This window comes from Lepidochelys olivacea, assembly GCF_965140295.1.
Source record: "Lepidochelys olivacea isolate rLepOli2 genome assembly, chromosome: 20".
Lineage (NCBI taxonomy): Eukaryota > Metazoa > Chordata > Testudines > Cheloniidae > Lepidochelys > Lepidochelys olivacea.
This window is the reverse complement of record NC_140430.1, coordinates 20,307,532-20,334,581: the sequence shown is the minus strand read 5'-3', so window position 1 is coordinate 20,334,581 and position 27,050 is coordinate 20,307,532. Positions and strand designations below refer to the sequence as shown.

Sequence of the window (27,050 nt, the reverse complement as noted above, 5' to 3'; positions counted from 1 at the left end):
GCCCAGCGGGTGCAGAGAGGGGCCGGCCAAGGGACATTTATCCCTGGCCTCACGAGCCCCACGGCGCCAGGGCTGCAGCCAGATGCATGGGGCACCACCCTGAGCTGGCGTTTTGCTCGGTTGTGCCCGTCTGCTCCTGCCAGGGCCCTGGGCTGGGCCGCCCCAGAGCTGAGCAGCTCTAGGGCCGGATAATCCCCCCTTCCTGCCCCCGAACGGGCCCAGCTGGACCCAGTGACTTGCCCGGGGGCCTGAGAGAGGCCTGGCGTCAAGCCGGGCATTGAACCTGAGGTCCCGGCCTCCATCTCAGGGCCCCTCGTCCCCCTCCCCACACCTGGCAGCTGCCGGGCCCCAGGCCTGCTGGGGCGACTCGCAGGCAGTGTCACTTCGCGAGGGTCCCATCCGGCTGCCTTGCCGAACCCCACCCGCATGGCCTGAGACACCTGGGTTCTTTCCCCTGCTCCAACCATAGGCAAGTCCTGCCTCAGTTTCCCCTCCCACCCTGCCTCTAGCTAGTCTGGGAGCTCTTTGGGGTCTGGACAGTCTCTCGCTGCATGTCTGGGCAGCGCCAGGGCCCGGATCTCAGACAGGGACTGGGCAGCACCTGGCACCAAGTGGGGGAGCCCCAGATCTCAGCGCTACCATAATACACCTAATAGTAACTAATTCACATCCAGCCCAGCCCCTAACCCCTGCTGTCCCCCACGGCCATCAGCAACTCCTGCCCAGGTGCCCGCCTGTCAGCAGCGCCTGCCCCCCAATTGCCCGTGCACAAGCTGGGCCCCCCGGCACAGCTGTCTGTCCCCTCACCGCTCCAGCTGTTGGGTCTATCAGGGCTGGGTGCTATCACCCAGCACACGCCGCCCTGGCATGGGCCTGGCAAGATTAGATGCCACAAGCTCCAGCGAAAGGGGGCGGGTGGGTGGCTGGGCCTGGCTCTGCCACTGGCCTGCGGGGGGGGGGGTGTCCTCAGTTTCCCCTCCAAAGCCTTGGCGAGCGTCAGCTCGACAGGCAGGGATGTGTCTGCCCAGCGCTCAGCCCGAGGGGGCCCCCACATTCCTGGGGGGCTGCATGGGGGCTGGTGGGCAGAGGGGCCCCCAGCCTGGCTGGGGGTGTCTGCACAGGCCCCCCCCTCCGCCCCCCACCCTCACTCGACCCCACTGCAACACAAACCAGACTCGGCTCCTGGGAATTCAAACAATCCAAAGGTTTTGGGTTTTATTGTTAAATCGCTTTATAAATAAACCCCCAGCCGGCGCCTCTCCCCGCGGTCCCAGCCGGCCAGACGCGGGGTGGGGGGGCAGGCCCGGGGTGGGAGGCTACGGAGGACGCTGAGGGGAGACCATGTCCCCCCATGTCCTGCCCCAGAGCAAGGCAGGAGCCAAATCCAATGGGGTGCATGGGAGGGGAGGGGAGGGAGCTGGGGGGGGGGGCAGCAACAGCTTCACCCCTCCCCTACCTGGTATTTAATGTGGGGGAGAGTTTCCAGTTTGGGGTTAAGGCCGGTGGCCCAGACCGGGAAGGGGGAGGGGCACAGCACCAGTGATTTGAAGGGGGCAGGGAAGGTCTGGGCTCCCCCCCAACTCCCCATCCAGGCCCTGCTGGAGTTGAGGGGGCAGCAGGGCCCCACGCCGGACACTCTTGGCCCCCCCAGGGTACAGCTGGGGGGTGGGGGGGCTCGCACTGACACTGCAGGGCCTGGGGAATCCCCTGCCCACCCCACAGGTGGAGGGCCTGGAGTGGGACCTAATGGAGGGGCCCATGCCTGGCAGCCCCCCCCCCCATCTGTGCCCCTTTGCTGGGGGTACCGCCTGCCCCACTGCCAGTAGACCAGCCCCCTCTCCCCGACTCACGTGGAACAGCCTCATGGCTATGCTTCACCCTGCCCCTGCTTGCCCTCCCCATTTAACCAGATCAGCCCCCCAGACCACCCCTTCCACCCATGGGTTAATGAACGTCCCAGAGGGGGCCCCCCGCTGGGGGTCAAGGAAGAGATAGCAGAAGCGGGGGAGAGGAAGGCTCCCCAGGGTGAGAAAAGAAACATACAGAGGTGAGTGGGGCGGGAAGTGGGGCACCCCCCCTCCTTCCACTACAGCTAGGGCCGGCCCAGGCACTTGGGGGGTTGGAAGGCTCCAGCTGCCCCCCCCAGCACAGGGATTGGGCAGAGGCTGTGTCCCCCCCCTCCCCCCAGAGGGGTGGGGGAGCAGGATCCTCAAGCACCACAAGGGCCATAGGGCCCCTGGCTTTGGCGCAGCGGGGAGAGGACTCCTGGGTTCTGTTCCCAGCACTGGGAGGGGGACTCCATGGCCTGCCCCATTCTCTCGCCCCAGGAACCAGCCAGCTGTGCCATTTGCCATGGGTGAGGTGGGGGTGATCTTGGCCTGGTGCCGCTTCGCTGCCCGCATTTGGGGGATCCGCAGGGGGAGATGCTCGGGAGGCAGCTTGCTGAGCTTTGGTCCAGAGGCAGGGTCCCTGGCAGGATTGGGGCCACCCAACTTCTACCGCTGGCTGCTAGGTAAACAGGCCAGACAGCCCGCCTGGCTCCTGCAGCACCGGGCACAGGCCGCGGGAGAGACACCAGACCCGAGTCCTGGCGCCTTGCCCTTAACGCCCCGGGCAGCAGAAGGCAGCGGGAAGGGGCGGAGAACGACCCTGATACACCACGGACACCTGGCATTTGACTGGGTCGAGTGGTCTCCCCGCAGGCCCGGCTGGGGGCAGAGTTTGAGAGTGGGCCTGGACCCGGGGGAGGCGGCTTGGGCTGGCTCCATACGGGGGGCTCAGCAAGGCACTCTGGAGGCTGGCAGGGTGTGTCCCCCCAGGCTGGAAGAGCGGACGCAGCCGGTCCAAGGTCCTCGGTGATCCTGCTGGCTCCTCCTAGCCCTCCAGCTTGTGGAGACTAGACCTGTTCAGAGAGTTTCTGGTGGGGGCGAGGGGGGAAAGCCTCTAATTAATCCAATGGGTGAAATTAACATGTGGCAAATCTGCCCCCTCCCCGGCGGGTGGGGGACCCTGGGAACTGCCAGGTGTGGCGAGACCCCAGGGAACAAGCCAACCCTGGATTCCCTGCTCAGGGAAGGGAGTGGAGTGTAGTGGTCAGAGCAGAGAGCCAGGACTCCTGGGTCCCATTCCTGGCTATGCCACAGGATTCCCTGCATGACCCTGGGCACGTCCCATCTCCTCACTGCCTCAGTTTCTCCTCTTGTCCTGTGCGTATTCCGGCTGGGCACGACCTGGGGACGGTCTCTCCCTGTGTCCGGGCAGTGCCTGGCGCTGGGGGGTGCTCACCGGTGGGTGGAGCGCGGGACGGGCGGGGCGTAGAGCTGGGGGATCCGGCGGCCCAGCAGGGGCTGCAGCGACTCCCGGAGGCGCAGGAAGTTCCGTTCCAGCTCCCGGTGATACTCGCGCTGGTCCGGCCCGATCAGCGCCTTGTTCTTACGCAGGGCGTCTTCGCACCTGCAACCGAGGGGCGGGGCTCATCACCACGGCCAACGGGGGTCCCAGAATGCACTGCTTCGCCCCAGCTGAGTGCAGGGCCCAGGGCTGGGGGGCTCGGAGCCCCACGGAGGGAGCTGGGGGCAGGCAGGGGCCAGGACGCAGCCCCCCATCTCCTGGGGATGAGGCCAGCCCTGGCGAAGGGTTGTGCCGGTGGGGGAAGCGGGGGGCCGGGGGGGAGAGGGGGGAAGGGGGGGCTGGGGGGTGGGGGGGGGGCCGGTACCGTTTGGTGAAGTCCCTGAAGCAGAGGCGCAGCTTGTTGTGGTGCCGGTAGAGCCGGGGGTCGTCCGGGATCTCGGCCAGGAACACCTGGGCCACCTCCAGCGGGCCCTGGGCAATGGGCAGTGGGTCAGCGCCCGGCCCCGCCCCCGCCCGGCCCCGCCCCGCCCCCTGCTGGCCCCGCCCAGCCCCGCCCCGCCCGGCCCGGCCCCCGCCCCCGCCCGGCCCGGCCCCGCGGTGCCCCAGCATGACTCAACTCCTGGCGCAAGGGCCAAAGCGGCCGTGGGGCGGGGGATGTGGGGGGGGGCACCGGCGCAGCCCCAGAAGGGGGCGGGGGGGAGGATCGAGGCCCCCTCCCGGCCCGTGTCCGCTGTGTGACCCCCGACCCCCCTGCCCTGCCCGGGGCCGCCCCACCTGGTTGACGGTGGTGCCCACGCAGCCCTGCAGCACCATCTGCAGCATCTTGGCGTCGGCCGGGTCCTGGTGGGTGGCGAAGGCCAGTTCCTGCGTCTTCTTCTGCATGTCCTCAATGGCCACCTCGATGGGGGTCAGGATGATCTGGGTGCACCGGGGGGGGGGTCAGCTTGGCCCCCCAGACCCCCGCAGCGCCGAGCCCCCCTCCCAAACCCTCGGCCACGGCGCCCACCGCTGAGCCCCCGCCTCCCCCCCCCGCAGCCCGGCGCCCACCGCCGAGCCTCCCTCCCGAACCCCTGCCCACGGCACCCCCGCCGAGCCCCCCTCCCGAACCCCCGCAGCCCGATGCCCACCGCCGAGCCCCCCTGCCGAGCCCCCCGGCGGCACCTCCTCCTTGTGGACGACGGGCAGGCGGGTTCTGAGGTAGGGGAAGGCGTGCGAGGTGGCGAGCAGCGTCTTGCGCTTGAACTGCTCGTGCAGCTCCCCGTGCGCCCGCCCGTCCAGCGTGAAGGGCGTGCAGAAGAGGAAGCTGCGCAGACCGTAGTTCTTCTCGAAGTAGGTGACCCGCTCCTTCAGCTCGTAGGTGTCGAAGAAGGGCTCCACATAGGTCAGCTGGATGTAGGCCTGGGGGCGGGGGGGGGGGCCGTGAAGGGGGGCACAGCCGGGAATCTGCCGCCCAGCCCCAGGGAGCCCCATGACAGGAGGACCCGGCCCACCCCGCCCTCCTCACGGCCCCGGAGCTGGGTGACACTGGGCGAGTCCTTGTCCTGCTCCGCGCCTCGGTTTCCCCTCCTGCCTTGTGCCTACTCAGACTGGGAGCTCCTTGGGGCAGGGCGGGTCTCGCTGTGTCCATGCAGTGCCCGGCACGATGGGGACCCCCAATCTTGGCTGGAGTCTGGGCAGCACCCGGGGCGTGACAGGGGAGGGAGGGGGTCCAATCTCAGCCGGGGGCCCCAGGCACTGCCGTATACCCCTACCCTTGGGTCCCAGCTTTACCTTATTGGGGTCCAGCTTGGCCTTGTCCACAGGGTTCGAGTCCTTGATGATCTCGACCAGGTCATCCCCGAAGCGTTCGGCGTAGAACTCCTGGGGGCGGGGGGGGGGAAGAGACCCCCCCGTTCTATGGGCCTGGGCCTGGAACTGGCCAGTTTCCAGCCAGGGTGCCTCTGGCCGTCACCCCGGGGGGTGGCCCCAGAACAGCCCCAGGTCCCCCAGCCTGCAGCCTCCCTGGCTGGCAGCAGAGGGACCACGGAGGCCCAGTGTGTGTAGAAGGGCCCCCAGCCCCCCACCCCGCTGTCCCGGGGCAGAGCTGCCCAAGCTGCAGACAGAATTCGTCTAGGTGCCCAGAGACCACAATGATGGGCAGAGGGGGCATGGGCGCCTGGCGATCAGAGGTCCATGGGGGGGCACCCAGGCAGCATCCCATGCAGGGGGGCGGGTTACAAGCCGGGCTCCCAGGAGAGCTGCCAAAATCCAGCAGGATTCCCACCCCTCCCCCCTTGGCCACTGCGGGAAGCTGGGGGGCAGTGTGAGGGGCAGAACCAGCCCATGGAACTCCAGCCAGGGAGGCCCGAGGGGGAGAGCAGAGCCATTTCCAACCGACCCGCAGCCCCCAACTACCCCAGCCCTGGGCTCCCCCCATCCTGCCAGTGCCCCTCACTCCGACCCGCAGCCCCCAGCCACCCCAGCCCTGGGCTCCCCCCATCCTGCCAGTGCCCCTCACTCCGACCCGCAGCCCCCTGCTAGCCCATTCCTGGGCTCCCCCCATCCTGCCAGTGCCCCTCTCCCTGCCCCTGCCTCACCTCCAGCCGGTGGGAGATCTCGGCCAGCTTGGTGATGGACGGCTCTTTATACACAAACTCCTGCTCGTCCAGGTCCCCGAACTTGCTGCCGTAGAATCCGACCCGGAAATACGTCCCGAACATGCGCTGGGGGCCTGGGCAGAGCGGGGCCGGTGAGCCTGGGCGCCGGGCCAGGAAAGGCCAAGAGCCGGTGGCCGCAAGCCTCCCTTAACTGCAGCCATCTCCGGATACAGCAACAGCTTGCGGGCAGGGTGGGGAAGGGGCGGCCATGGTGCTGCCATAGGGGAACCCTGGGACCTGACTGGCAGGGGTGGGAAGGGAGGCTGTAGGGGGCAGTGGGACCTAATGGTTACAGCAGGACGCCTGGGTTCTCTCCCCAGCTCTGGGAGGGGAAGTGGGGGCTAGTGGTTCGACCCCACCCAGAGCTAGGGAGAGAACTCAGGAGTCCTGGCACCCGGCCCCCTGCTCTAACCACTAGATGCCCCCTTCCCTCTCAGCAGGGACCCAGGAGCTGCTCTCTGACCCTGCTGCCCACCCTGCGGGGAGCCGGCCGGGCTGGGGGAGCCGGGCACAGCAGGGAAACCCGCGGCCTTGCCTGGGCGTTGCTGGGCGCGAGGCTCCGAGGCCGGACCCAGAACCCACCAGGCTCGGGGGTTCCCAGGGAACGGCCTCCCCAGTCCCTTCCCAGGCACTCGGCTGCCATGGCCGCACCCCCACACGGACGCTCCCCTCCATCCTCCAGCACAATCCTGCCCTCAGGACCCCCAGGGCACCCCTTCACCCGTCCCTGCTGAGAGTAGAGCCCCCCTCTCCCTCGGTAGCCTCGGGGCCCTGGCTCAGGCCCCGTCCCTACGAGCTTTTCTCCGGCTCCTCCCCTGCATCCCCCCCCGACCTGGCTTTGCTCCCTGGCTGGGAGGTTCCTGCAGCTTGGAGGACATGGCCCAGGGCACGCCCCCAAATTGGTGGCACGCCCCAGGGGGGCAACTTACCGCAGCATCGAGGTGGGGGAGCAGCAGCGGGCAGGACCGGCAGCCGGGGAGAGAAGACGAGAGGCAGCAGGTTAGTAGGGGGCAGGGGGTGGCTCCTAGCGTGGCGCTGGGGGGCCCAGGGCCTGGCAGGGGGGGCCCCCGGGACAGATCGGCCCCCCCAGTACGGTAGAGCTGAAACCACAACAACCATGCAGCCCCCATCTCCCCCGGGGCACTGCCATCCCCAGCCACCTCCACTTTGACCCCACATACAGAGGTGAAAGGTCACCGGCATCACACCTGGGGTCACCCGGGGCACACTGGGGCAGAGGGGCTGGGGGGGGCTGCACCCCCACCCTGTATGGGGATTTCCTGCCCTGGCCCACAGCTCTTCCCAGCCAGGGCTACCTGGCCCCCCAGTCTGGAAGTGGGCGCGAAGCAGGGACCAGCCGAGACCTGCTAACTCATCACACTCAGGACAACCGCCCACGGTCGGGGTCACTTGCAGCAGGGAGAGCAGGGCCACTAACCGCTAGGCCCCACTCCCCTCCCCGAGCCAGGGAGAGAACCCAGGAGTCCTGGCTCCCAGGCCCCGCCGCTCTAACCGCTAGGCCCCACTCCCCTCCCCGAGCCAGGGAGGGAACCCAGGAGTCCTGGCTCCCAGCCCCCGCCACTCTAACCGCTAGGCCCCACTCCCCTCCCCGAGCCAGGGAGGGAACCCAGGAGTCCTGGTTCCCAGCCCCCGCCGCTCTAACCGCTAGGCCCCGCTTCCCAAGCTGGACAGCGTTAGAAACAGACCATTCCACCAGGCAGCCCAGACCATGCACGGGGCGGGGGGGGCATGCGCGGGGGGGGGGGGCTGTGAGAGTGCTGCACACACAGGGCTGGGGGGAGGGGGTGGGCGCACACACACACACACACAGTGTCCTACCTCCCAGCCAGCGCTCTGACAGGACGGGCGCAGAGGGGGGCGAAGAGAGCAGGAGAGAGAGCTCGTCAATTGCCGTCGGGACCCCCCCCGCCCCACAGGATCGCACCCACAGCACACCCCAACCCCCCCCCCCGGACGCTGCAGGTGGGGCTCGGAGGGGAGGCCTGACCGATCGGAAAACACTGCCCCCCTGGGGAACTGGGGCAACCCCGAGGCAGCTCCCCACTGCAGCCAGCTGGGCACCACCCACTTCGCCTTCAGCGGGAAGCTGGGGTCCCCTCCCCTACAATTCACATCTCTGCCACAAGGGGGCGCTCTCACCAAGGGGCCACGCCCACACTCTGCCTCAGCCGAGCAGCCAGCTAATAGAAGGTGCTCCACGGTGCAGAGGGGGAAACTGAGGCACAGACAGGAAGGGACCTGCCCAGAGATGCGGGCAGACAGTGGCAGAGCCAGGGAGAGAACCCAGGAGTCCTGGCTCCCAGCCCCGCCACTCTAACCACTAGACCCCCACCTCCCTTCCCCGAGCCAGGGAGAGAACCCAGGAGTCCTGGCTCTCGGTCCCAACACCACCCACTGGAGCCGCCCCCCTCCAGGACCCATGGCCCCGAGGCTGCAGGGCCCCGGCCCGCGCGGCCCCCCAGCTGTGCCCGCCGGCGGGCGCTCACCTGGCTGGTGATCTTGCCGAAGGCGTCCTGCAGGTTGCCGTGCAGCGCAGCCAGCTTCTTGAACTCCCGGTTGGCCTCGTGGATGGGGATGAGGATCTTGTAGACCTCGTTCACCGCCTCGTACAGCCCGCCCTGGGGGGGTCAGATGGGGACCGCAGCCCCCCAGCCACGTGAGCAAAGGGGGCAAATAGTCTGCCCCCTGCCCAGCTCCCCCAGGCCCAGACACCCCCTCCAAACGCCCCACGCACTGCCCCTTCCGCCGCCAGGGGCAGGCTCAGGGCCACGCTGGCTCCCTCCCTCGGCCGGCGGCAGCAGTAGGGCCGTTCCCTGGCGCTCACCATGGTGAAGAAGGCGGCCGCCTGCTCCAGCAGCCCCACCAGCCCCAGCTCAGTGAAGAACTTCCCGGAGCAGATCCCCTCCTCGTCCGGGGCCAGCACGTCGTCCGAGACGGCCGACTCCTCCAGCACGTTGGACGAGATGCCCTGCCGGAGACGGGCGGTGAGTGGGGTTGGGGGGCCGAGAACCCCCCGCTGCTCCCCACGGGCGGGCAGGTCAGCGGGCAGGCCTGCCCGGGGATGGGGCAGGGAGGAGGCTCTAGTGTTAGAGGGGTGGGGGGGCAGCCAGGACTCCTGGGTTCTCTCCTCAGTTCAGGGAGGGGAGCGGGGTCTAATGGTCAGAGCATGGGGCTGGGGGCCAGGACTCCTGGGTTCTCTCCCCGGCTCTGGAGGGGAGCTGGGGCTGGTGGGTTGGAGCCGGGGGCGGGGGCTGGAAGCCAGGACTCCTGGGTTCTCCCCCCAGTTCAGGGAGGGGAGCGGGGTGGGGTCTAGGGGTCAGAGCATGGGTCTGGGAGCCAGGACTCCTGGGTTCTCTCCCTGGCTCTGGAGGGGAGTTGGGGCTGGTGGGTTGGAGCGGAGGGCGGGGGCTGGAAGCCAGGACTCCTGGGTTCTCCCCCCGGCTCTGGAGGGGAGTTGGGGGCGGGGGCTGGAAGCCAGGACTCCTGGGTTCTCCCCCCCAGCTCAGGGAGGGGAGCGGGGTGGGGTTTAGGGGGTCAGAGCATGGGTCTGGGAGCCAGGACTCCTGGGTTCTCTCCTTCTCCCCCTGGCAGGGGTGGTGTGTCTGGTCAGCACTCGAGGCGGCACCGGCCCCGATCTCCTCTGCCGCCCCCCGCTCACCTGGAAGGAGACGCAGCCCACGGGCAGGTAGCGACAGTCCTCCAGCATGCTCAGGTACTCGGCCACCAGCGCGGCCGCGTGCACCAGGCACTGGGCCGCCTCGGCGTGGTTCCCCTGCGACGAGTGCTTGGCCGCCATGTTCTGCAGCCACGTCAGCCGCAGGTCCGGGGAGTTCTGGTAGCCCTTGGCGATCCTGGGAAAGAAACAGGGGCTGAGAGCCAGGACGCCTGGGTTCTCCCCCTGGTCCGGGGGCGGGACGGGACGACTAGTGGGTTAGAGCGGTGGTGCGGGAGGGCTGAGAGCCAGCCCGGGGAGGGGAGAGGGGGTCTAGTCGGTTGGAGTGGGGGGCTGGAACCCAGGGCTCAGTCCGTTAGCTTGTGACAAGTCTCCCCTCTGCTCCTCAGCCCCCCACTTCTCTACTGGGAGGTGCCACTCCCAGGGAGTTGCAGGGGGGGGGGGGCTGTATTCCTGCCTGGAGAGTGCTGAGCAGTGCACGGGGGTGGGCAGGACCAGGAACCTGGCTGGGGGTGGATGGGGTGTGGGGGAGGACGCTGGAGGAGCAGGCTGGGGGCGTGGCCATGGCTGGGGGCGTGGCCGGGGCTGGGTAGGGGGCGTGGCCGGGGCTCTCACCTGTACATCAGGTCTATCAGCATCTCCGGATCCTCCTGATGCTCCTTCATCTTGACGGTGTCGGTGAGGATCATGTGCAGGTTGAAGACGAGGTCCTGCACCTGTGGGGGACAGCGGGGGGGCCAGGGCTCAGACTCCCCCCTCCCCGCCCATCACCCCCCACTGCCAGTGCCGCTCCGGGAGCGTGGCTGGGCCGGGGCCCCCAGCAGAGCTGGCCACGCGCCGGCCTGCCACAGGGGGCCAAGAGTCGAGGAGCCCTTGGCTGGACCAGCCCCAGGCTGTTGAGGGGACCCTGTGCGCCCTCCCGCTACCCCCAGCTGGCACCCACCCGGTACCCACTCAGCTACAGGAGTGGGCCCTCAGGGGGCACAGCGGGGGAGCCTGGCTGGCTGGGGGCCTGTCAATCAGGGCAGGCCCCCCCCGCTCAGGGAAGGTGCCGTGCAGTGGGCTTCCCCCCCGCTCCATACCTGCTCAGCGAAGCTGCTGTCCCGCAGCCCGGCGTCCTCCTCGGTGTAGGTCAGGATGGTTTTCAGCGAGCGCCGTAGATGCTCCTCGTTGAAGTTGGACGAGGTCCCGACGAGCGAGGAGAGCGACATGGTCACCTGCATCTTCACCCGGGCAAAGTTCTGCGGGGAGAGGGGGAGGGGCTGAGCCGAGGAACCTGCGGCGCCCCCTGCTGCCCGGCTGCTGGCACGGGGGTGAGGGCAGGGGATGCCCAGGCAGCCCCTGGGATCCCGCCGGCTGGCTGTGCCCGAGTTCCCTGGCAGCCCGGAGCCTCCAACAAACCACCCCCATCTTCCCCTTGCAAAGGAGCCGGCGGCGTGCCCCAGACAGCCCACCCAACGGCTGCGCTCCACCCCAGAGACAGCCGCATGGCAGCGGGCGGGGAGTGGGGCCGTGCCCAGCGGGGGGGGGCTGCACTCACGTGGCCGATCTCGAAGTTCTGGCGCATGAGCAGGTAGAGGGAGGCGCTGGCGTGGGTGCGGATGGCAGCCACCCGGCTGCTACAATGCCGCAGTAGCCGCAGACACAGGTCGGCGCAGAGCTCCGTGTCCTCCTCGAACAGCATCTCCGGGAACTGCGCCGCGGGGAGAGGGGTTACAGCCGCCCTGGGAGGCCGGGACGCCTGGGTTCTCGCCCGGCGCTGGCAGGGAGCGGGGTCCAGGGGCTGGAATGTTGGGGGGGCGCTGGGAGCCAGGACGCCTGGGTTCTCGCCTGGCGCTAGAAGGAAGCGCTGGCAGCCAGGACACCTGGGTTCTCGCCCGGCTTGCTGGAGGGCCCAGCAGCTGCGGCAGCGGGTTGGGTTCCCATCCTGGCTTCACCACTCCCTCTGGATGGAGTCACACAAACCCGGGCGCGACCTCCCCAGAGCCGGCCTGGCCCAGCCACCCGTGGGACGGGCCCAGGCGAACCCACCCTGGACTCCGATCTCCCGCTGCCCAGGGGCCCCCATGGGCAGACAGAGCCCTTCTCCCCGCTGCCCAGTCACCCCGTCCACCCCCCCGCCAGCTCCCCGCGGGCCATCGATCTCGGGGCCCCTGGATCGACCTGCCCCGGCTGGGCTGGGCTGAGCCAGCGGGCACCTGCCCCAGTCCCGGGGCGCGGCTACTCGGAGGCAGCGGAGCCCGGGGGCCGCCCGGGGGCCCCCACTCACCTTGCTCACCAGCGCCCTCTGGGAGGCGAAGCAGTGCTGCAGGAAGAGGGCGCTGGGCGTGCAGGCCATGCCGTGGAGCAGCACCCGCAGCACCCCGTCCAGCACGCTCTCCTTGGCCTCCGCCAGCAGCACCGTCTGCGGGACACGGGCCGTGAGGGCGGAGCTCGCCAGGGGGAGGGCGGAGCTCGCCAGGGGGAGGGCGGAGCTCGCCAGGGGGAGGGGCCGGGAAGGCGGAGCTCACCAGGGGGAGGAGCTTGCAAGGGGAGGGGCCGGGAAGGCAGAGCTCCCAGGGGGAGGGTCCGGGAGGGCGGAGCTCACCAGAGGCAGAGCTTGCCAGGGGGAGGGGCTGGGAGGGTGGAGCTCGCTGGGGGTGGAGCTCGCTGGGGGAGGGGCCGGGAAGGCGGAGCTCACCAGGGGGCGGTGCTCACCAGGGGGAGGGGCTTGCCAGGGGGAGGGGCCGGGAAGGCGGAGCTCACCAGAGGCAGAGCTTGCCAGGGGGAGGGGCTGGGACGGTGGAGCTCGCCGGGGGTGGAGCTCGCCGGGGGGAGGGGCCGGGAAGGCGGAGCTCGCCAGGGGGCGGTGCTCACCAGGGGGCGGGGCTTGCCAGGGGGAGGGGCCGGGAAGGCGGAGCTCACCAGAGGCAGAGCTTGCCAGGGGGAGGGGCTGGGAGGGTGGAGCTCGCCGGGGGAGGGGCCGGGAAGGCGGAGCTCGCCAGGGGGCGGTGCTCACCAGGGGGAGGGGCTTGCCAGGGGGAGGGGCCGGGAAGGCAGAGCTCACCAGAGGCAGAGCTCGTCAGGAGCAGAGCTTGCCAGGGGGAGGGGCTGGGAAGGCGGAGCTCGCCAGGGGGCGGTGCTCACCAGGGGGAGGGGCTTGCCAGGGGAGGGGCCGGGAGGGCAGAGCTCACCAGGGGGAGGAGCTTACCAGGGGGAGGGGCCAGGAAGGCGGAGCTTGCCAGGGGAGGGGCCGGGAGGGTGGTGCTCTGGGGAGTGGGGATGGAGCTCGCGGGGGGGGGGGGGAGGAGAGAGGAAGGAGCAGGAGGGCAGAGCCTCCTGCGGCAACCAGTCCCTGATGTTCACAGGGAGCAGGGGCTGGTTGTTAGAGGCAGGAGCTGGGAGCCAGGACCCCTGGGTCCCATCCCCAGCTCTGAGAGGGGGCAGGACAGGTCAGCGGCAGCTGCTGGGGTGCGGGGGGCGCTGGGAGGGAAGGGGTTAACTCCGCCTTGCCCCCACCTGGACGATGATCTCCAGTGTGTCCAGCACCACCAGGTTGGCCTCGGTCGCCAGGTTCCCCTCCACCAGCACCTCCTGCTCCACCTCCTCCCGGCTCCTGGGGGAGAGCCGGGCATCAGCATCCGCCCCCCAGCCTGGCACTCCCCAGGGCCAGCCCCCTGCGTGCCACGGGCTCCTTGGCGTCACTCCCATCCTGGTCCCTGCCCGGTGCCCCCAGCCCCCACCCACCCCATGGCCCCCCACTGCTCCCCAGCATCCACCCCCCCCAGACACTGCCCCAGCACCCCCTAGCATGGAGCCCCCCCCAGCCCAGCCCCCCACAGTGCCCCAGCACCCCCTAGCATGGAGCCCCCCCCCAGCCCAGCCCCCCCCAGTGCCCCAGGCTCCCTGGCATCGCTCCCATCCTGGGCCCTGCCCAGCACCCCCAGCCCGGTACCCCCCAGCACCCCCCTCCCAGCCCGGTGCCCCCAGTGTCTCCTGGTGCCCCCCACCCCAGGGCCCCAGGTGTGGCAGCACACGCACTTGTCCACCTTGTCGGAGTTCGGGCGCCAGTGGGCGAGGTTCTTCCTCCAGCGAACGCTCTCCTGGCCCCCCAGGGGGCTGCGCTCTGCGGGAAGTGCGCGTGTGTCAGGAGCTGCATGGCAGGGGCTGGGGTGGGGAGAGGCAGGCGTGGCACAGCAGGGGCTGGGGGGGGGCATGCCACAGGCTGGGGGAGTCTGGCAGGTGCAGTGGGCAGGGTCAGCCAGGGCCAGAAGAAGCAGGGCTGGCGGGGCAGGGCCAGGGCCGACAAGGGGGTGTAACATTACTGACGTGAACTGGGACCGTATAGATCATTGTTGCAACCAAGGTCCTGTAGTTGCACCAAATCTTGTACAAAGAAGGTCCAGGACGGGGTCTATGGAGAGGTTGTGAGTTGCTGGTTATGACGGTGTGTGTGTGTGTGTGATGTTTCTAAGCAGCCTCAGTGAAGTATTGGGCCAGCTTCTTGAGAAGGGACTATTCTCCGAAGGTGCCCAATCCAGAAACACTTCGCTGACAATGGACTTTGGGAGACGCCAGTCCACATCTGAGCTTTCCTGGGAACTCAAACTAACAGGTAAAGAATGGCAAACTGAGGCATGCATGGACATGTGACTTGTCCATGTGACTCCAGACTCCATCTTGCTGCTGTGATTTCCACAGTGGGAATGGAGGGGGGTCCTCCCACGGGCAGAGAATATAACAGGCCCTGAAAACCCCTCCCACCTGGTCGTCTGTCCTGCTGCTCACCTCTGGAGGGACGCTGCTACACACAGAAGCTCTGAACTCAGGACCAAAGGACCCCTCCCAGCTGGGGACATTCTCCAGAGCCTGGATTTGAACCTGCCGCTTATTCCATCCCTGCTACAAGCCTGACCCGAGAACTTGGCCGTTACTGGATGGGACTGATTCCATTTCACCAGTGCTGGCTCTCACCAACCTCGGTTTCCTTTGATCAATAAACCTTTAGCTTTTAGATGCTAAAGGATCGGCAACAGCGTGATTTGTGGGTAAGAGCTGACTTGTCCCGGGGTCTGGGGCTTGGTCCGTTGGATCGGGAGAACCGTCTTTCTTTTACTGGCGAATTGGTTTTCATAACCGTGCGTCCCCACAGCGAGCGGCGCTGGTGGGGATCCTGGGAAACGGGCGCGTCTGAGGGCATTGCCGGCCTGACTTGTGGTTAGCCCGTGGGGTGAGACCCAAGTCCTCGCTGGCTGGCGGGTTTGGTTTGCCTTAGTTTGCAAAAGCCCTGCCCTGCTCTCAGCAATGTGTCCTGACTTGATACGCTCAGAAGTGTCCCACCAAAGCCAGCATTGTTACCGGAGGCGGGGCGGGGCGGGGCAGGGCGGGACAGAGCCATTTGGGGGGGGGGCAGGGCCGGGGGCAGGGCCAGTAGCAGGGGGGGCAGGGCCAGGGGGAGCAGGGCCATGGCTCAGCCCCGTGGCGCTGCTCCCCCCCGCCCACAAGAAGCTGTCGCCGGGGGGGAGCTGACACCGGGGGGGGGGGTGTCAGGCCACCGTCCCACTCCCCCCGCCCCGGCTCACCCCTGCTGCGCCGCACCATCTCCTGGCGGGCCCCGACGGTGCCCAGGATGGCCTCCTCCAGCCGCGCCTTCATGTCCAGCGACTTCTTAAAGGCCAGGCTGCTGATGCGCTCGAAGGCCTTCCTGCCCTGCGGGAGTGGGGGGGTGAGAACAGGGCTGGGGTCGGGGGCGGCCGCAGGGAGCCGGATTAAGCACTGCGGGGCTGATGGAAGGTTCCCCAGGGATTCAGACCCAGCCCCCCAGCATGGGCCCCCGTGACTCCAAGCGGGGCTGGCCCCCCGGCAGCCTGGACAGAGGCTGGAGATGAGGGTCCCCGGCCAGGGCACACAGCCTGCAGGGGGCGCTGCACCCTACATGGAGCCCCAGGGGGCCCGGACGCTCAGGGCTGTGTCTGGGGACCACCCTGCCCTGCCCCGCCGGGTTCCCCCCACAGATCTGCCCCCCGGCCCGCTGGATCCCTGCCCCCAGATCCACCCAGCCTGCTGAGTTCCCCCCCAGATCTGCCCCCACGACCTCTGGATCCCTGCCTCCAGATCTGCCCGGCCCTCTGGGTTTCACCCCAGATCTGCCCCCCCAAGCTCTGGATCCTGGCCCCCAGATCCCCCCGACCCACTGGGTTCCCCCCCAGATCTGCCCCCCGCCTGCTAGATCCCTGCCCCCAGATCCCCACGGCTCACTGGGTCCCCCCAGGTCCCCCCCACCTTGTACTCGAAGCAGGCCACGCAGAGGTAGAGCAGGTCAAGGAGGCGGCCGAGGTGCAGGGGGGACAGCTCCGCAAACCAGCCTTGCAGCGCCCCCACGTCCCCGTTCTTCAGCACCCACAGCAGGCAGGCCAGCAGGGTGCGGCTCGCCTCGGCCGACAGAGTGCCACCCGGGCGGGGGGGCTGCGGGGAGAGACGGGGTCAGCGCCCATCCCCGCCCGGCTGTGGGGGGAGCTCCAGGACCGTACCCCATGGGGTGCCCTCCAGCAGCTGCCCCCCATTCCCAGCCCCTGGTTTCACTCTCACAGCTAGGGCCCAGGATCAATCCTGGGGGCAGACCCCACCCCGCCCATGCCCAGCTGCTCACTAGGGACAGCCCTGCAAGGCCTAACGAGCCCGCAGATGCCACCCACTCCCAGGGGGCGCTGTGCTCAAAGGGGAGCCACTCCTGGCTCCGGGTAGGGGTCTAGTTGTTAGAGGGCGGGGGCTGGGAGCCAGGACGCCTGGGTTCTCTCCCCAGCTCTGGGAGGGAGGGGTCCCTGGAAAGAGCTCTCCATCTCCAGAGATCGGGGTTGCTCTGATGTCCTGGGGGGCCTCTAGGCTCCCCTCCTACCCCCGTGCCCCGACAGGTACTCACGGCTGCTGGCAGCAGGAAGGGGCTGGCCCGGTGGGCGTGGGACAGCGGGGAGCCGGCGATGGCCATGGCCACTGACTGGCTGATGGTGCTGCTGTCACTGTCTCCTTCATCCCCCGGCACAGTGACCAGGCGCCCGCGTGGACTGTGGTTCTCTGGGGGGAGACAGCGCAGGGCTGGAGGGTGTCGGGGCAGTAGGCAGCCTGGGGGGTCCCCGGACAGAGAAAAGGGAACAGAGCCAGGACCTGGAGTGGCTGGAGCTCAGACTCCTGGGTTCTCTCCCCGGCTCTGGGAAGGGGACGGGGTCTAGTGGGTTAGAGCAGGGGGGCTGAGAGCCAGGACTCCTGGGTTCTCTCCCCGGCTCTGGGAGGGGAGTGGGGGCTGGTGTGTGAGGGGAGTAGGGGCTGGGAGCCAGGACTCCTGGGTTCTCTCCCCAGCTCGGGGAGGGGAGTGGAGGCCGGTGGGTTAGAGCAGGGGGGACTGGGAGCCAGGACTCCTGGGTTCTTTCCCTGGCTCCAGGAGGGGAGTGGAGGCTGGTGGGTTAGAGCAGGGGGGACTGGGAGCCAGGACTCCTGGGTTCTTTCCCTGGCTCCAGGAGGGGAGTGGAGGCTGGTGGGTTAGAGCCGGGGGCTGAGAGCCAGGACTCCTGGGTTCTCTCCCTGGCTCCAGGAGGGGAGTGGAGGCTGGTGGGTTAGAGCCGGGGGCTGGGAGCCAGGACTCCTGGGTTCTCTTCCCAGCTCCGGGAGGAGCGGGGTCTAGTGGTTAGAGCCGGGGGGCTGGGAGCCAGGACTCCTGGGTTCTCTTCCCAGCTCCGGGAGGGGAGCGGGGTCTAGTGGTTAGAGCCGGGGGCTGGCTGGGCGTTGCCGTGTACTCTGGGGGGGGATGCCCGGCAGGTCCGAGCCCTCCCCGCTCACCGGTGAAGTCGTAGAGCTGTGGCAGGGCGTCCAGGGCGATGCTGAGGAGCGGCAGGTACAGCCGGGCCACATGGGCGCGGGCGGGGGGGGTGGCATAGCGGGCGTCGGCATCATGGCTGCACAGCAGACTGTGCAGGGCACTGATGGCCTTCTTGTGCAGGAAGAAGACGCTGCGGGGTGGGGGAGGGGGAGGGAAGGAGGGGGCTGCGTGAGACGGGGCCTGGGAATGAGACTTCCCCACTCTACCCACTGCACCCAACTCCCCTCCCCGAGCTGGGGCAAGAACCCAGGAGTCCAGGCCCCCAGCCTCCCTGCTTTAACCACTCCACCCAATTCCCCTCCCCGAGCTGGGATAGAACCCAGGCATCCGGGCTCCCAGCCCCCCCTGCTCTAACAACTACACCCAACTCCCCCTCTCGAGCTGGGGCAAGAACCCAGGAGTCCGGGCTCCCAGCCCCCCTGCTCTAACCACTGCACCCAACTCCCTTCCCTGACCTGGGATAGAACCCAGGAGTCCTGGGCCCACCCACCCGCGGGAAGCTCTCGCGCGCTCTGGGCTGGATCGCAGGGGGGACCCGGGCCTCCCCGGGAGAGCGGCCGGAGGACCCCGCTCACCCTTCGGCATCCGGCTCCAGGACGAGCGCCAACTCCGTCAACACCAGCCCCGCCAGGAAATGCTGCCGGCGGTAGGGCCCCGACAGCTCGAACATGCTGGCCACCCGCGGGTCCTGCGCCGGGCTGGAGAAGGCTGAGCCCTGCGGGAGCGAGCGGGCATGAGCCGGGAGCACAGGGGGTGGGGGGAGAAGGTGGCACAAGGGTGAGGGCGGGGAAGAGCCATGGGAACAGGAACTGCCTGGCCAGCCACTGCCCCATGCCTGGGTCCCCCCCATGGTGCCGCCCGCCAGCCGGGGGGCTCCCCCCCCCCGTGATTCCCCCCTCAGTGCCACCCGCCAGCCGGGGGGCTCCCCCCCCCCGTGATTCCCCCCTCGGTGCTGCCCGCCAGCCGGGGGCTCCCTCCAGCTGTGATGGCCGGGCCGGGGGTGACAGAGCTCGGTGAGGGACCTCCCCAGACTGGCGCCCCCCAGGCAGAGACGGGGGCCCAGGGTGGATTTTGCTCCGCTCCGGGGGGCACCCGGGGGCTTGGGCCTGGCCGCGGGCTGTACCTGGGAGGTGGCGGAGGACACGGAGGGCGAGGGCGAGGCGGGCGGCGAGAGGCGATGCCAGGGCAGGTTCAGGCTGACAAAGTGCTCGTGGCTGCAGATGACGCGCAGGAAATCCAGGCGCAGCGCCATCAGGGCGGGGGGGTTCTGGGCGCTCGGCAGCCGGTTACCGATCTGGGGGGGACGCAGCCTGTGACGGGGGGGACGGGCTCCCGGGGACAGCCCGGCAGCTGACAGCTCCCCAGGTAATCCCCCCGGCCCAGCCGCCCCCCTCCCGACCGCCCCTTTTCCCGCCTGCCTGCCCGCCCCCACCGCCCCAGCTGCCCCCCCGACCGCCCCCTTTCTCGTCTGCCCCCCTGGCTCAACTGTCCCCCCCGACCACCCACTTTCCTGCCTGCTTCCCCCCCGACCGTCCCCTTTCCCGCCTGCCCCCCCAGCCCAGCTGTTCCCCCCGACCGCCCCCTTTCCCGCCAGACCCCCCAGCCCAGCTGTTCCCCCCGACCGCCCCCTTTCCCGCCAGACCCCCCGCTCAACTGTCCCCCCCAACACCCCTCTTTCCCGCCTGTTCCCCCCGAAGGCCCCCTTTCCCGCCCGCCCACTCTAGCCCCCCGTGCCCACCCCCTCCCCAGCTCTCGGAGTTCGCTGGCTGATCTCCTGTAGCCCGGTGGCACAGCCCCCCACCCCAACCCGGTTCTGAGGCCGCAGCTCAAAGTGGAGAACCGACCACCCTAGGGGGGTTTCAAAGCCCCAGCCTGGCCCGGGCCTGCGGAACTCCCAGCCCCAGGACGTCCCGTGGGAAGACTGCCCCAGCCAACCTGCTTGTAGTAGGCGCGGATGAGGCCGAAGACGAAGCCGCGGTCCATCAGGGAGAGCAGGTCGTTGAGGAAGAAGGCCAGGCTGCTGTTGAGGCACTCCACCAGCTCCACGTCCTGCCGAGACAAGGCCGGGGGGTGGGGTGGGGGGGTGTTTATGCCCCCCAGGGACACGGGGCTCCAAGCAATCCAGGAGCAATGGTGTGACAAAGCGGGACTGTTCTTAATGTTTCCTCGGAATAGTGTGGGGGTGCCTCAGTTTCCCCCAGGCAGTTCTCAAGTCTCTAGGGGGTGGGGTAAGGGTGTATGATCGTTGCAGAGCCCTAGAGGGCAGGTGTGTGCAGGGGTCTGGATGCAGACAATGGCCGACACCCTGTTTCCTGGCCACTGATGGCCTGGGCCGGTCCCCCCTGCGAGGTGAGAGCTAAAGGGTTGGAGAACAAAGGAATCCGGTGTCCTCCTGGCCCGGGGAAAGGAACAAAGCCCAGAGGAGGAGGGGCTGGAGGGAGTTTCAGTTTGGGGCTGGCTGGGACATGGAGTGAAGGACAGACATGGTTGTCTGGCTCACTGCCCCCCAAAATGGACCCGGCTGAGGGGTCCTGTTCTCTGCACCTACAAGCTCTGTGTTAAACCATGTTCCTGTCGTCTAATAAAACTTGTGTTTTACTGGCTGGCTGAGAGTCCCGTCTGACTGCGGAGTTGGGGGGCAGGACCCTCTGGCTTCCCCAGGAGCCCCACCTGAGTGGACTCGCTGGGGGAAGCACACGGAGGGGTAGAGGATGCTGGATGCTCCGAGGTCAGACCCAGGAAGGTGGAAGCCGGGTGAGCTGTGTGTCCTGCAGACAGGCTGCTCCCAGAGAGGAGACTTCCCCAGAGTCCTGCCTGGCTTCGTGGGGAGCAGTTCCAGAGCATCGCCCGGGGACCCCGTGTGACGAAGTGGGACTATTCTTAATGTTTCCTCTGAATATTGTGGGGGTGCCTCAGTTTCCCCTATGCAGTTCTTAAGTATCTAGGTGGTGGGGTAAGGGTGTATGATCATTGCAGAGCCCTAGAGGGCAGGTGTGTGCAGGGGTCTGGACACAGAGAAAGAAAAGGAGGACTTGTGGCACCTTAGAGACTAACCAATTTATTTGAGCATGAGCTTTCGTGAGCTACAGCTCACTTCATCGGATGCATACCGTGGAAACTGCAGCAGACATTATATACACACAGAGATCATGAAACAATACCTCCTCCCACCCCACTGTCCTGCTGGTAATAGCTTATCTAAAGTGATCATCAAGTTGGGCCATTTCCAGCACAAATCCAGGTTTTCTCACCCTCCACCCCCCCACACACAAACTCATTCTCCTGCTGGTAATAGCCCATCCAAAGTGACCACTCTCCCTACAATGTGCATGGTAATCAAGGTGGGCCATGTCCAGCACAAATCCAGGTTCTCTCACCCCCACCCCCCTTTTTCCCGGGGACACAGACACACACACAAACTCACTCTCCTGCTGGATAAGCTATTACCAGCAGGACAGTGGGGTGGGAGGAGGTATTGTTTCATGATCTCTGTGTGTATATAATGTCTGCTGCAGTTTCCACGGTATGCATCCGATGAAGTGAGCTGTAGCTCACGAAAGCTCATGCTCAAATAAATTGGTTAGTCTCTAAGGTGCCACAAGTCCTCCTTTTCTTTTTGCGAATACAGACTAACACGGCTGTTACTCTGAAACCTGGACACAGACAATGGCCGACACCCTGTTTCCTGGCCACTGATGGCCTGGGCCCTTCCCCCCTGCAAGGTGAGAGCTAAAGGGTTGGAGAACAAAGGAATCCGGTGACCTCCTGGCCCGGGGAAAGGAACAAAGCCCAGGGGAGGAGGGGCTGGAGGGAGTTTCATTTTGGGGCTGGCTGGGGACATGGAGCGAAGGGCAGACGTGGTTGTCTGGCTCACTGCCCCCCAGAATGGACCCAGCTGAGGGGTCCTGTTCTCTGCACCTACAAGCTCTGGTTTAGACCATGTTCCTGTCGTTTAATAAACCTTCTGTTTTACTGGCTGGCTGAGAGTCACGTCTGACTGCGGAGTTGGGGGGCAGGACCCTCCGGCTTCCCCAGGAGCCCGCCTGAGCGGACTGGCTGTGGGAAGCGCACGGAGGGGCAGAGGAGGCTGAATGCTCCGAGGTCAGACCCAGGAAGGTGGGAGCCGGGTGAGCTGTGTGTCCTGCAGACAGTCTGCTCCCAGAGAGGAGACTCCCCAGAGTCCTGACTGGCTTCACGGGGAGCAGTTCCAGAGCTTCGCCCGGGGACTCCGTGACACCCCGTGACAGACCCCCAGGGACACGGGACTCCAAGCTGTCCAGGAGCAATGGGTGGGGTGAGAAAGGAGGCCGGGCTGGGGGCCAGCAAGGGCAGGTGGAGGGAGGGGCAGACAGGAGGAGCGGATGGAGAACAGGGGGGCTGGCCGGGGGTGGGGGGAATAGGGGATGGATGGACGGACAGTGTGGGGCCGGACAGGCTGGGGATGGAGGGAGGGACACACGGGTGGGTTACGGGGGGCTGGCTGGATACCTAGATGGACAGATGACAATGGGGGGACAGCTTAATGGGAAGAGGGGCGGGGGGGGCAGGGGGGCAGGTGGGGGCACCGACCTTCTGGTAGCGGGTGGCGATCTCGATGCTGACGGCGCCCACCAGGGCGGCGATGTCGTCCACGAAGCGGCTGGGGAAGCGCTCCCGGCGCGGGGCCTCCAGCTTCTCGGCCTGGTGCAGATGCAGGGCCATGCTCTTCCCCTGCGGGCGAGAGCCATCAGCGCTGGGCACAGGCGGGGGCCACCGGGGGGAGGGGGAGCTGCAGCGGGGGCAGGAGCCGTGGGGACCAAGGAACCCCCCGCCGGGGGACGGCAGCCACCTGCTGCCGGAACCGCAGCCTGGAGCCTCCCTCCCCCGCCCCATGAGCCCAGGGACGGTGCTGGGGGGCTGCCAGGCCAAGGCGGATGCACGGAGCGGGGACGGAGACGGGGCTAATGCTGGGGGAGCCCGGACACTAGGGGGGCTGCCAGGGCCAAGGGGGCTGAGGGAGGGGCCCCTCCCGGGCACTCACCAGCAGCCGGAAGAAGAACCAGGCCTGGCGTATCACGGCCTCGCGCACGGCGCTGGTGCTCACCACCCACTGCAGGGCCAGCTCCTCGTGCAGCAGCTGGGCAGAGGGACGGGTGGTTAACGGGGGGGGGCAGCACCAAGGGGGTAACATGGGGGGGGAGCTCATCTCCTCCCGGGCTGGGGCATCAAGTGTCTTCCCCCTCTCCCACTGCTCTGAGGCCTGGCCCCAGCAGGAATTTACACTGATTTACGCCAGCCCCCATCACCCTTCCTGCTCCCCAGTCCACACAACCGCGCCCCGCCTCCCCCGTGGCCAGGCCAGGTTCTGACCCCTCGGCACAGGTGGGGAACCGAGGCGCAGGGAGACTCAGCTACGTGGGTCCAGCCCCGCTGGCACGCGCCAGGCCTGGCTCGGGCAGTCCTCCTGGCCTGGGAACGGTACCGCGCTCCCCACCGATGCTTGCCTGGGGGGCCGAGCAGCGGAAACGCTCCGGAGAGGCGCCCAGGGCGGGGACAGACCCTGGGTTCGTCTGGCCCCAGCACGGCCCTGCCGGAATTCCTTACGGCCTACGGCTGGTCTGCAGCGTGTCTCCCCCCGAAACACACTGGGCCCCTCTGTTAGCTCACGGCTACCACTGGGCGCCGGGCCTGCCCTCGGCTGCGGGACCCGGTGGCTGCACCTCCCCGCCGGCCCGAGGCTGCGAACCTGGAGGGGAAAGCGGCCCAGCCGGGCGCTCCCTGGGCACACCGGCGAGGAAGCCGGCGAGGGGCTGAGGTGGAAGGCGGCTCACGCAGACATGGCAGAGGAGGGGTGGATGGTGATGGGGCGCAGGGCAGAAGATGGATGGAGAGTAACAGAGACAGGAGATTTTAGCTGGGGGGTGATAGATGGAACCTGTCTGAAAGGAGACGTCTCCCCCCGACCCGGATTCTCTCTCTGTCCGGCCGGGGGACCCGGGGCACGGAACGATTTTGGAGCGAGAGGATTCTGAATAATGCGTCGGGCGTGGGCGGGATCACAGCCCAGGACCGATTCAACGCTCTAACGACACACTGGGACTCTCCAGGGCAGGGCTCCAAGCACTTTCCTGGGGTTCGTTAACTCGGCCTCCTGTCACCCCAGTGAGGCTAAGCGTTATCAGTGGGGAAACTGAGGCACAGAAAAGGGACATGACCTACCCCAGGCCACACAGGATGTCAGTGGCAAGGCTGGGGGCAGAGGACCGGACTCCCAGGGCTCCAACTTTAGCCATTACCTCACTTCCTGCTCCTAGAGCCAGGGATGGAACCCAGGAGTCCTGGCTCCCAGCCCCCCCACTAGCTCCCACTCCCCTCCCAGCGTGGGGGACAGAACCCAGGCGTCCGGGCTCCCAGCCTTGGGCTTTGATCATGAGACCCCACCCCCACCCCGGGTCTCCTCTGTCCCATGGGTGGATGCGGGGGGTGGGTGGGGTGAGCCTGAGGATCAGCTGTAGTGAGCAAGAACCATCCCCCCGCCTCCCGATTTTTGCTGGGCCGCCCTCCCGCCCCCTCTACCTTCTTGGCGGTCGGCCTGGTGGGGGCGGCAGGCGCGGAGGGGCGCTCCAGGAAGGAGGAGAGGCGGTTGGAGCTTCGCTCGCAGGCCTGCGGGGTGCGGGGGGCCGCGACGATGGAGGAGAGGAGTTAATGGAACAAGAGGATGGAGCAGAGGAGAGACGTGATGGATGAGCCCCCCCCACCCCGTGCCCCATGCGGGGTCTGCTCCGGATCTACCCGCCCACCCCGGGCGGAGGTGCCGAGGGACAGCGAAGAGGCGCCGCAGGCCTCGCTCCCCACCAGCAGGGGTCAGCGCTGGGCGGGCCGGGGGCCCGGCGGGCGGGCCGGGGGCCCGGCAGGGGCCCGGCGCGGCTGGCAAGCGAAGCGAAGCGGAGAAGGGGAAGGGGCACCTGTTTGAGGTCGGCGCTGGAGCTGGGCGGGTTCCGGCGGAGCACGGCCTTGGGCCCGCCGGGGGCGTAGGCCGAGTTCACCCAGGAGTGCGAGCGGTCGATCCCCTGCACCGCGGCCGCCGGGAGAGAAGAGAGCAGCGAGAGCCGTCACCAGGGGGAGGGCGGATTCAGAGCCAAGAGCAGGACCCCCGCCCACCCCCAGCGGGATTGCAGACGGGAACCGGGAGGAAAGGCCCCTCCCAGAGCGACCCACCACCGGAGCAGCCCCAGCCCGAAAGCACCAAGCGGGGAAGGTGGCAGGGGACGGGGGAGCCGTGCCCCGACCGGCGGCTTGCACGGACCGCGGGGAAGGGCCGACCCAGGGGGGCCAATTCCACCCCGGAGGGTGCAGAGCGCCCCGGGGGAGCGGCAGAGCCGGGAAGGGGGTCGGGGGTGCGGGCCCCGGGCGCCCCTCCCCAGGGCGCAGCCAGCGCCGGCCTTACTTTGCTGCCCAGGATCTTCTGCACCTCGTCGTCGGGGGAGCCGGGCGCGGTGGCCAGGTCGGGGTTGCTGTTGCTGATGCTCTTGGAGCGCGACAGGTTGAGGCTGGCAGGGCGGCCGGAGGCACGGGACAGGGTGGCGCACTGGATGGCAGCCCCATGGGGCGGCGTCCCGGCCTCTGGAACAAACACACCCGGGGGGGAGTCAACGGCGGGGGGAGGCATTTAACCCCCTTGGAGAACCCAGGAGTCCTGGCTCCCAGCCCCCTGCTCTAACCATCACACCCCACTCCCCTCCCAAGGCTGGGGAGAGAACCCAGGATTCCTGCATCTCAGCCCAGTTCCCCTCCCCGACTCTGTCCCCATTCCCAAGGATCCCCTCCTGGGATCAGACCCCCTCCCCACCCCCCTGGGAGCAGCCCTCCTCTCCCCACTGGACTCCTCCCACCCACCCCTCCCCAGAAGCAGCCCCTGCCTCCCCCACACCCCTGACAACTGGTCCCCAGCAGCCGCCCCGCCCCCCCCAGAACTCACAGCCCCATGGATGTTAAGGGGCCGGCTTCCCGGAGCTCCCCCAGCCGAGGAGCCCCCGGGGGCTCTGCCCCCCCCCCTCAGCTCACCGCTCCCCGGGGCCGGTGGCTCGGCGGGCAGGCGGAAGGCGAAGTGGATGTAGGCGGCCAGCAGCGGGTTGTGGCCATGCTGGCCCTGGCTGGCCTCCAGGCCCTGGTGGATCTGGTTCACCATGACGGCCATGGCCTCGAAGGCGGCGCGGCCCAGGTTGACTGAGGGAAGACGCGAAGCAGGCGGGGGTGAGCCAGGGCAGGGCTGGGCCCCAGGACTCCTGGGTTCCTCTCCCTGGGGCATGGAAGCAGGTCCCCATCGGTCCTGGCCCAGTGGGGGGAGCCCTGCCCTGGCACGCGGGAGTCCTTGGCTCTGCCTCTGGCCGATCACAGGCAAGCCACTGCCCCTCCCGGTGCCTCAGTTTCCCCTTTAGGACAGCAGGGCTAAGGCTCCCCTGGGGCGGGGGCTCTGACACGTGCCCCGGGTCACAACTGGGAAATTGACTGTGTAAAAAGCCCCCCCTGATTGGCAGTCTTCCCTAGCCTAGCACCTAGCCTGGGAAGGGGGAGGGGACCCCAGTGCTGCCCCCCCAGGCCTGGAAAGGGGGTGAGCGAGTCCCCAGGAGGAGCAGAGGTGGGGGGGCAGAATTCGATCGGCAGAAAACGACAGACCCCCCATTCCCTTTTTCCAGACCCTGTTAAGCCTGCAACTTGCTGCTCTGGCCACACTCAGGGGCCGAGATCCTCGCGGGGCGGGTGGGGGGAAGAGAGGCCAGGTAATCCGGCGATCAGGGGGCGAGGTCCCCGTGGGGGGCAGCACTAGGTACTCCGGTGATCAGGCGCCGAGAACCCCAGGTGGGGGAGAGGCAGGCACCCCCCCAATCACAGGGCGAGGTCCCCGCGGGGGGGCCGGGCTCCCCCCGATCACAGGGCGAGGTCCCCGCGGGGGGGCCGGGCTCCCCCCGATCACAGGGCGAGGTCCCCGCGGGGGGGCCGGGCTCCCCCCGATCACAGGGCGAGGTCCCCGCAGGGTGGCCGGGCTCCCCCCGATCACAGGGCGAGGTCCCCGCAGGGTGGCCGGGCTCCCCCCGATCACATGACGAGGTCCCCGCGGGGTGGTGTGGGGGCCGGGCACCCCCGATCACAGGACGAGGTCCCCGTGGGGTGGCGGGGGGGCCGGGCACCCCCCGATCACAGGGCGAGGTCCCCGCGGGGTGGCGGGGGGGCCGGGCTCCCCCCGATCACAGGGCGAGGTCCCCGCGGGGTGGCGGGGGGGCCGGGCTCCCCCCGATCACAGGGCGAGGTCCCCGCGGGGGGGCCGGGCTCCCCCCGATCACAGGGCGAGGTCCCCGCGGGGGGGCCGGGCTCCCCCCGATCACAGGACGAGGTCCCTGTGGGGTGGCGGGGGGGCCGGGCACCCCCGATCACAGGGCGAGGTCCCTGTGGGGTGGCGGGGGGGCCGGGCACCCCCCGATCACAGGGTGAGGTCCCCGCGGGGTGGCGGGGGGGCCGGGCACCCCCTGATCACAGGGCGAGG

General features: G+C 68.5%; 1 protein-coding gene across 7 annotated transcripts in view; it reads right to left on the bottom strand.

The window, feature by feature from the left end:
- Positions 1-1,189: 1,189 nt before the first annotated feature.
- Positions 1,190-27,050, bottom strand: part of DOCK6 (dedicator of cytokinesis 6) — a 57,022-nt gene continuing 31,161 nt past the window's right edge. Inside the window, exons 21-50 of one of the 7 annotated variants that reach the window (XM_084610420.1) lie at positions 25,574-25,735; positions 24,957-25,132; positions 24,475-24,579; positions 24,086-24,172; positions 22,551-22,646; positions 22,100-22,240; positions 19,466-19,579; positions 18,654-18,824; positions 18,106-18,245; positions 17,491-17,660; positions 16,580-16,731; positions 15,943-16,125; positions 15,243-15,369; positions 13,702-13,786; positions 13,180-13,276; positions 11,951-12,085; positions 11,222-11,374; positions 10,764-10,922; positions 10,297-10,397; positions 9,667-9,859; positions 8,833-8,976; positions 8,495-8,626; positions 7,827-7,841; positions 5,928-6,053; positions 5,122-5,211; positions 4,513-4,749; positions 4,126-4,269; positions 3,716-3,822; positions 3,286-3,453; positions 1,190-2,917 (exon numbers count right to left, since the gene is read on the bottom strand). In XM_084610420.1, coding sequence (XP_084466546.1) covers positions 2,875-2,917; positions 3,286-3,453; positions 3,716-3,822; positions 4,126-4,269; positions 4,513-4,749; positions 5,122-5,211; positions 5,928-6,053; positions 7,827-7,841; positions 8,495-8,626; positions 8,833-8,976; positions 9,667-9,859; positions 10,297-10,397; positions 10,764-10,922; positions 11,222-11,374; positions 11,951-12,085; positions 13,180-13,276; positions 13,702-13,786; positions 15,243-15,369; positions 15,943-16,125; positions 16,580-16,731; positions 17,491-17,660; positions 18,106-18,245; positions 18,654-18,824; positions 19,466-19,579; positions 22,100-22,240; positions 22,551-22,646; positions 24,086-24,172; positions 24,475-24,579; positions 24,957-25,132; positions 25,574-25,735 — 3,953 coding nt within the window. In that variant the 3' untranslated portion in view covers positions 1,190-2,874. Of the gene's footprint in view, positions 2,918-3,285; positions 3,454-3,715; positions 3,823-4,125; positions 4,270-4,512; positions 4,750-5,121; positions 5,212-5,927; positions 6,054-6,112; positions 6,912-7,826; positions 7,842-8,494; positions 8,627-8,832; positions 8,977-9,666; positions 9,860-10,296; positions 10,398-10,763; positions 10,923-11,221; positions 11,375-11,950; positions 12,086-13,179; positions 13,277-13,701; positions 13,787-15,242; positions 15,370-15,942; positions 16,126-16,579; positions 16,732-17,490; positions 17,661-18,105; positions 18,246-18,653; positions 18,825-19,465; positions 19,580-22,099; positions 22,241-22,550; positions 22,647-24,085; positions 24,173-24,474; positions 24,580-24,956; positions 25,133-25,573; positions 25,736-27,050 lie in introns of those variants that run through there. The other 6 variants (XM_084610421.1, XM_084610422.1, XM_084610423.1 and 3 more) reach the window with 6 other exon arrangements.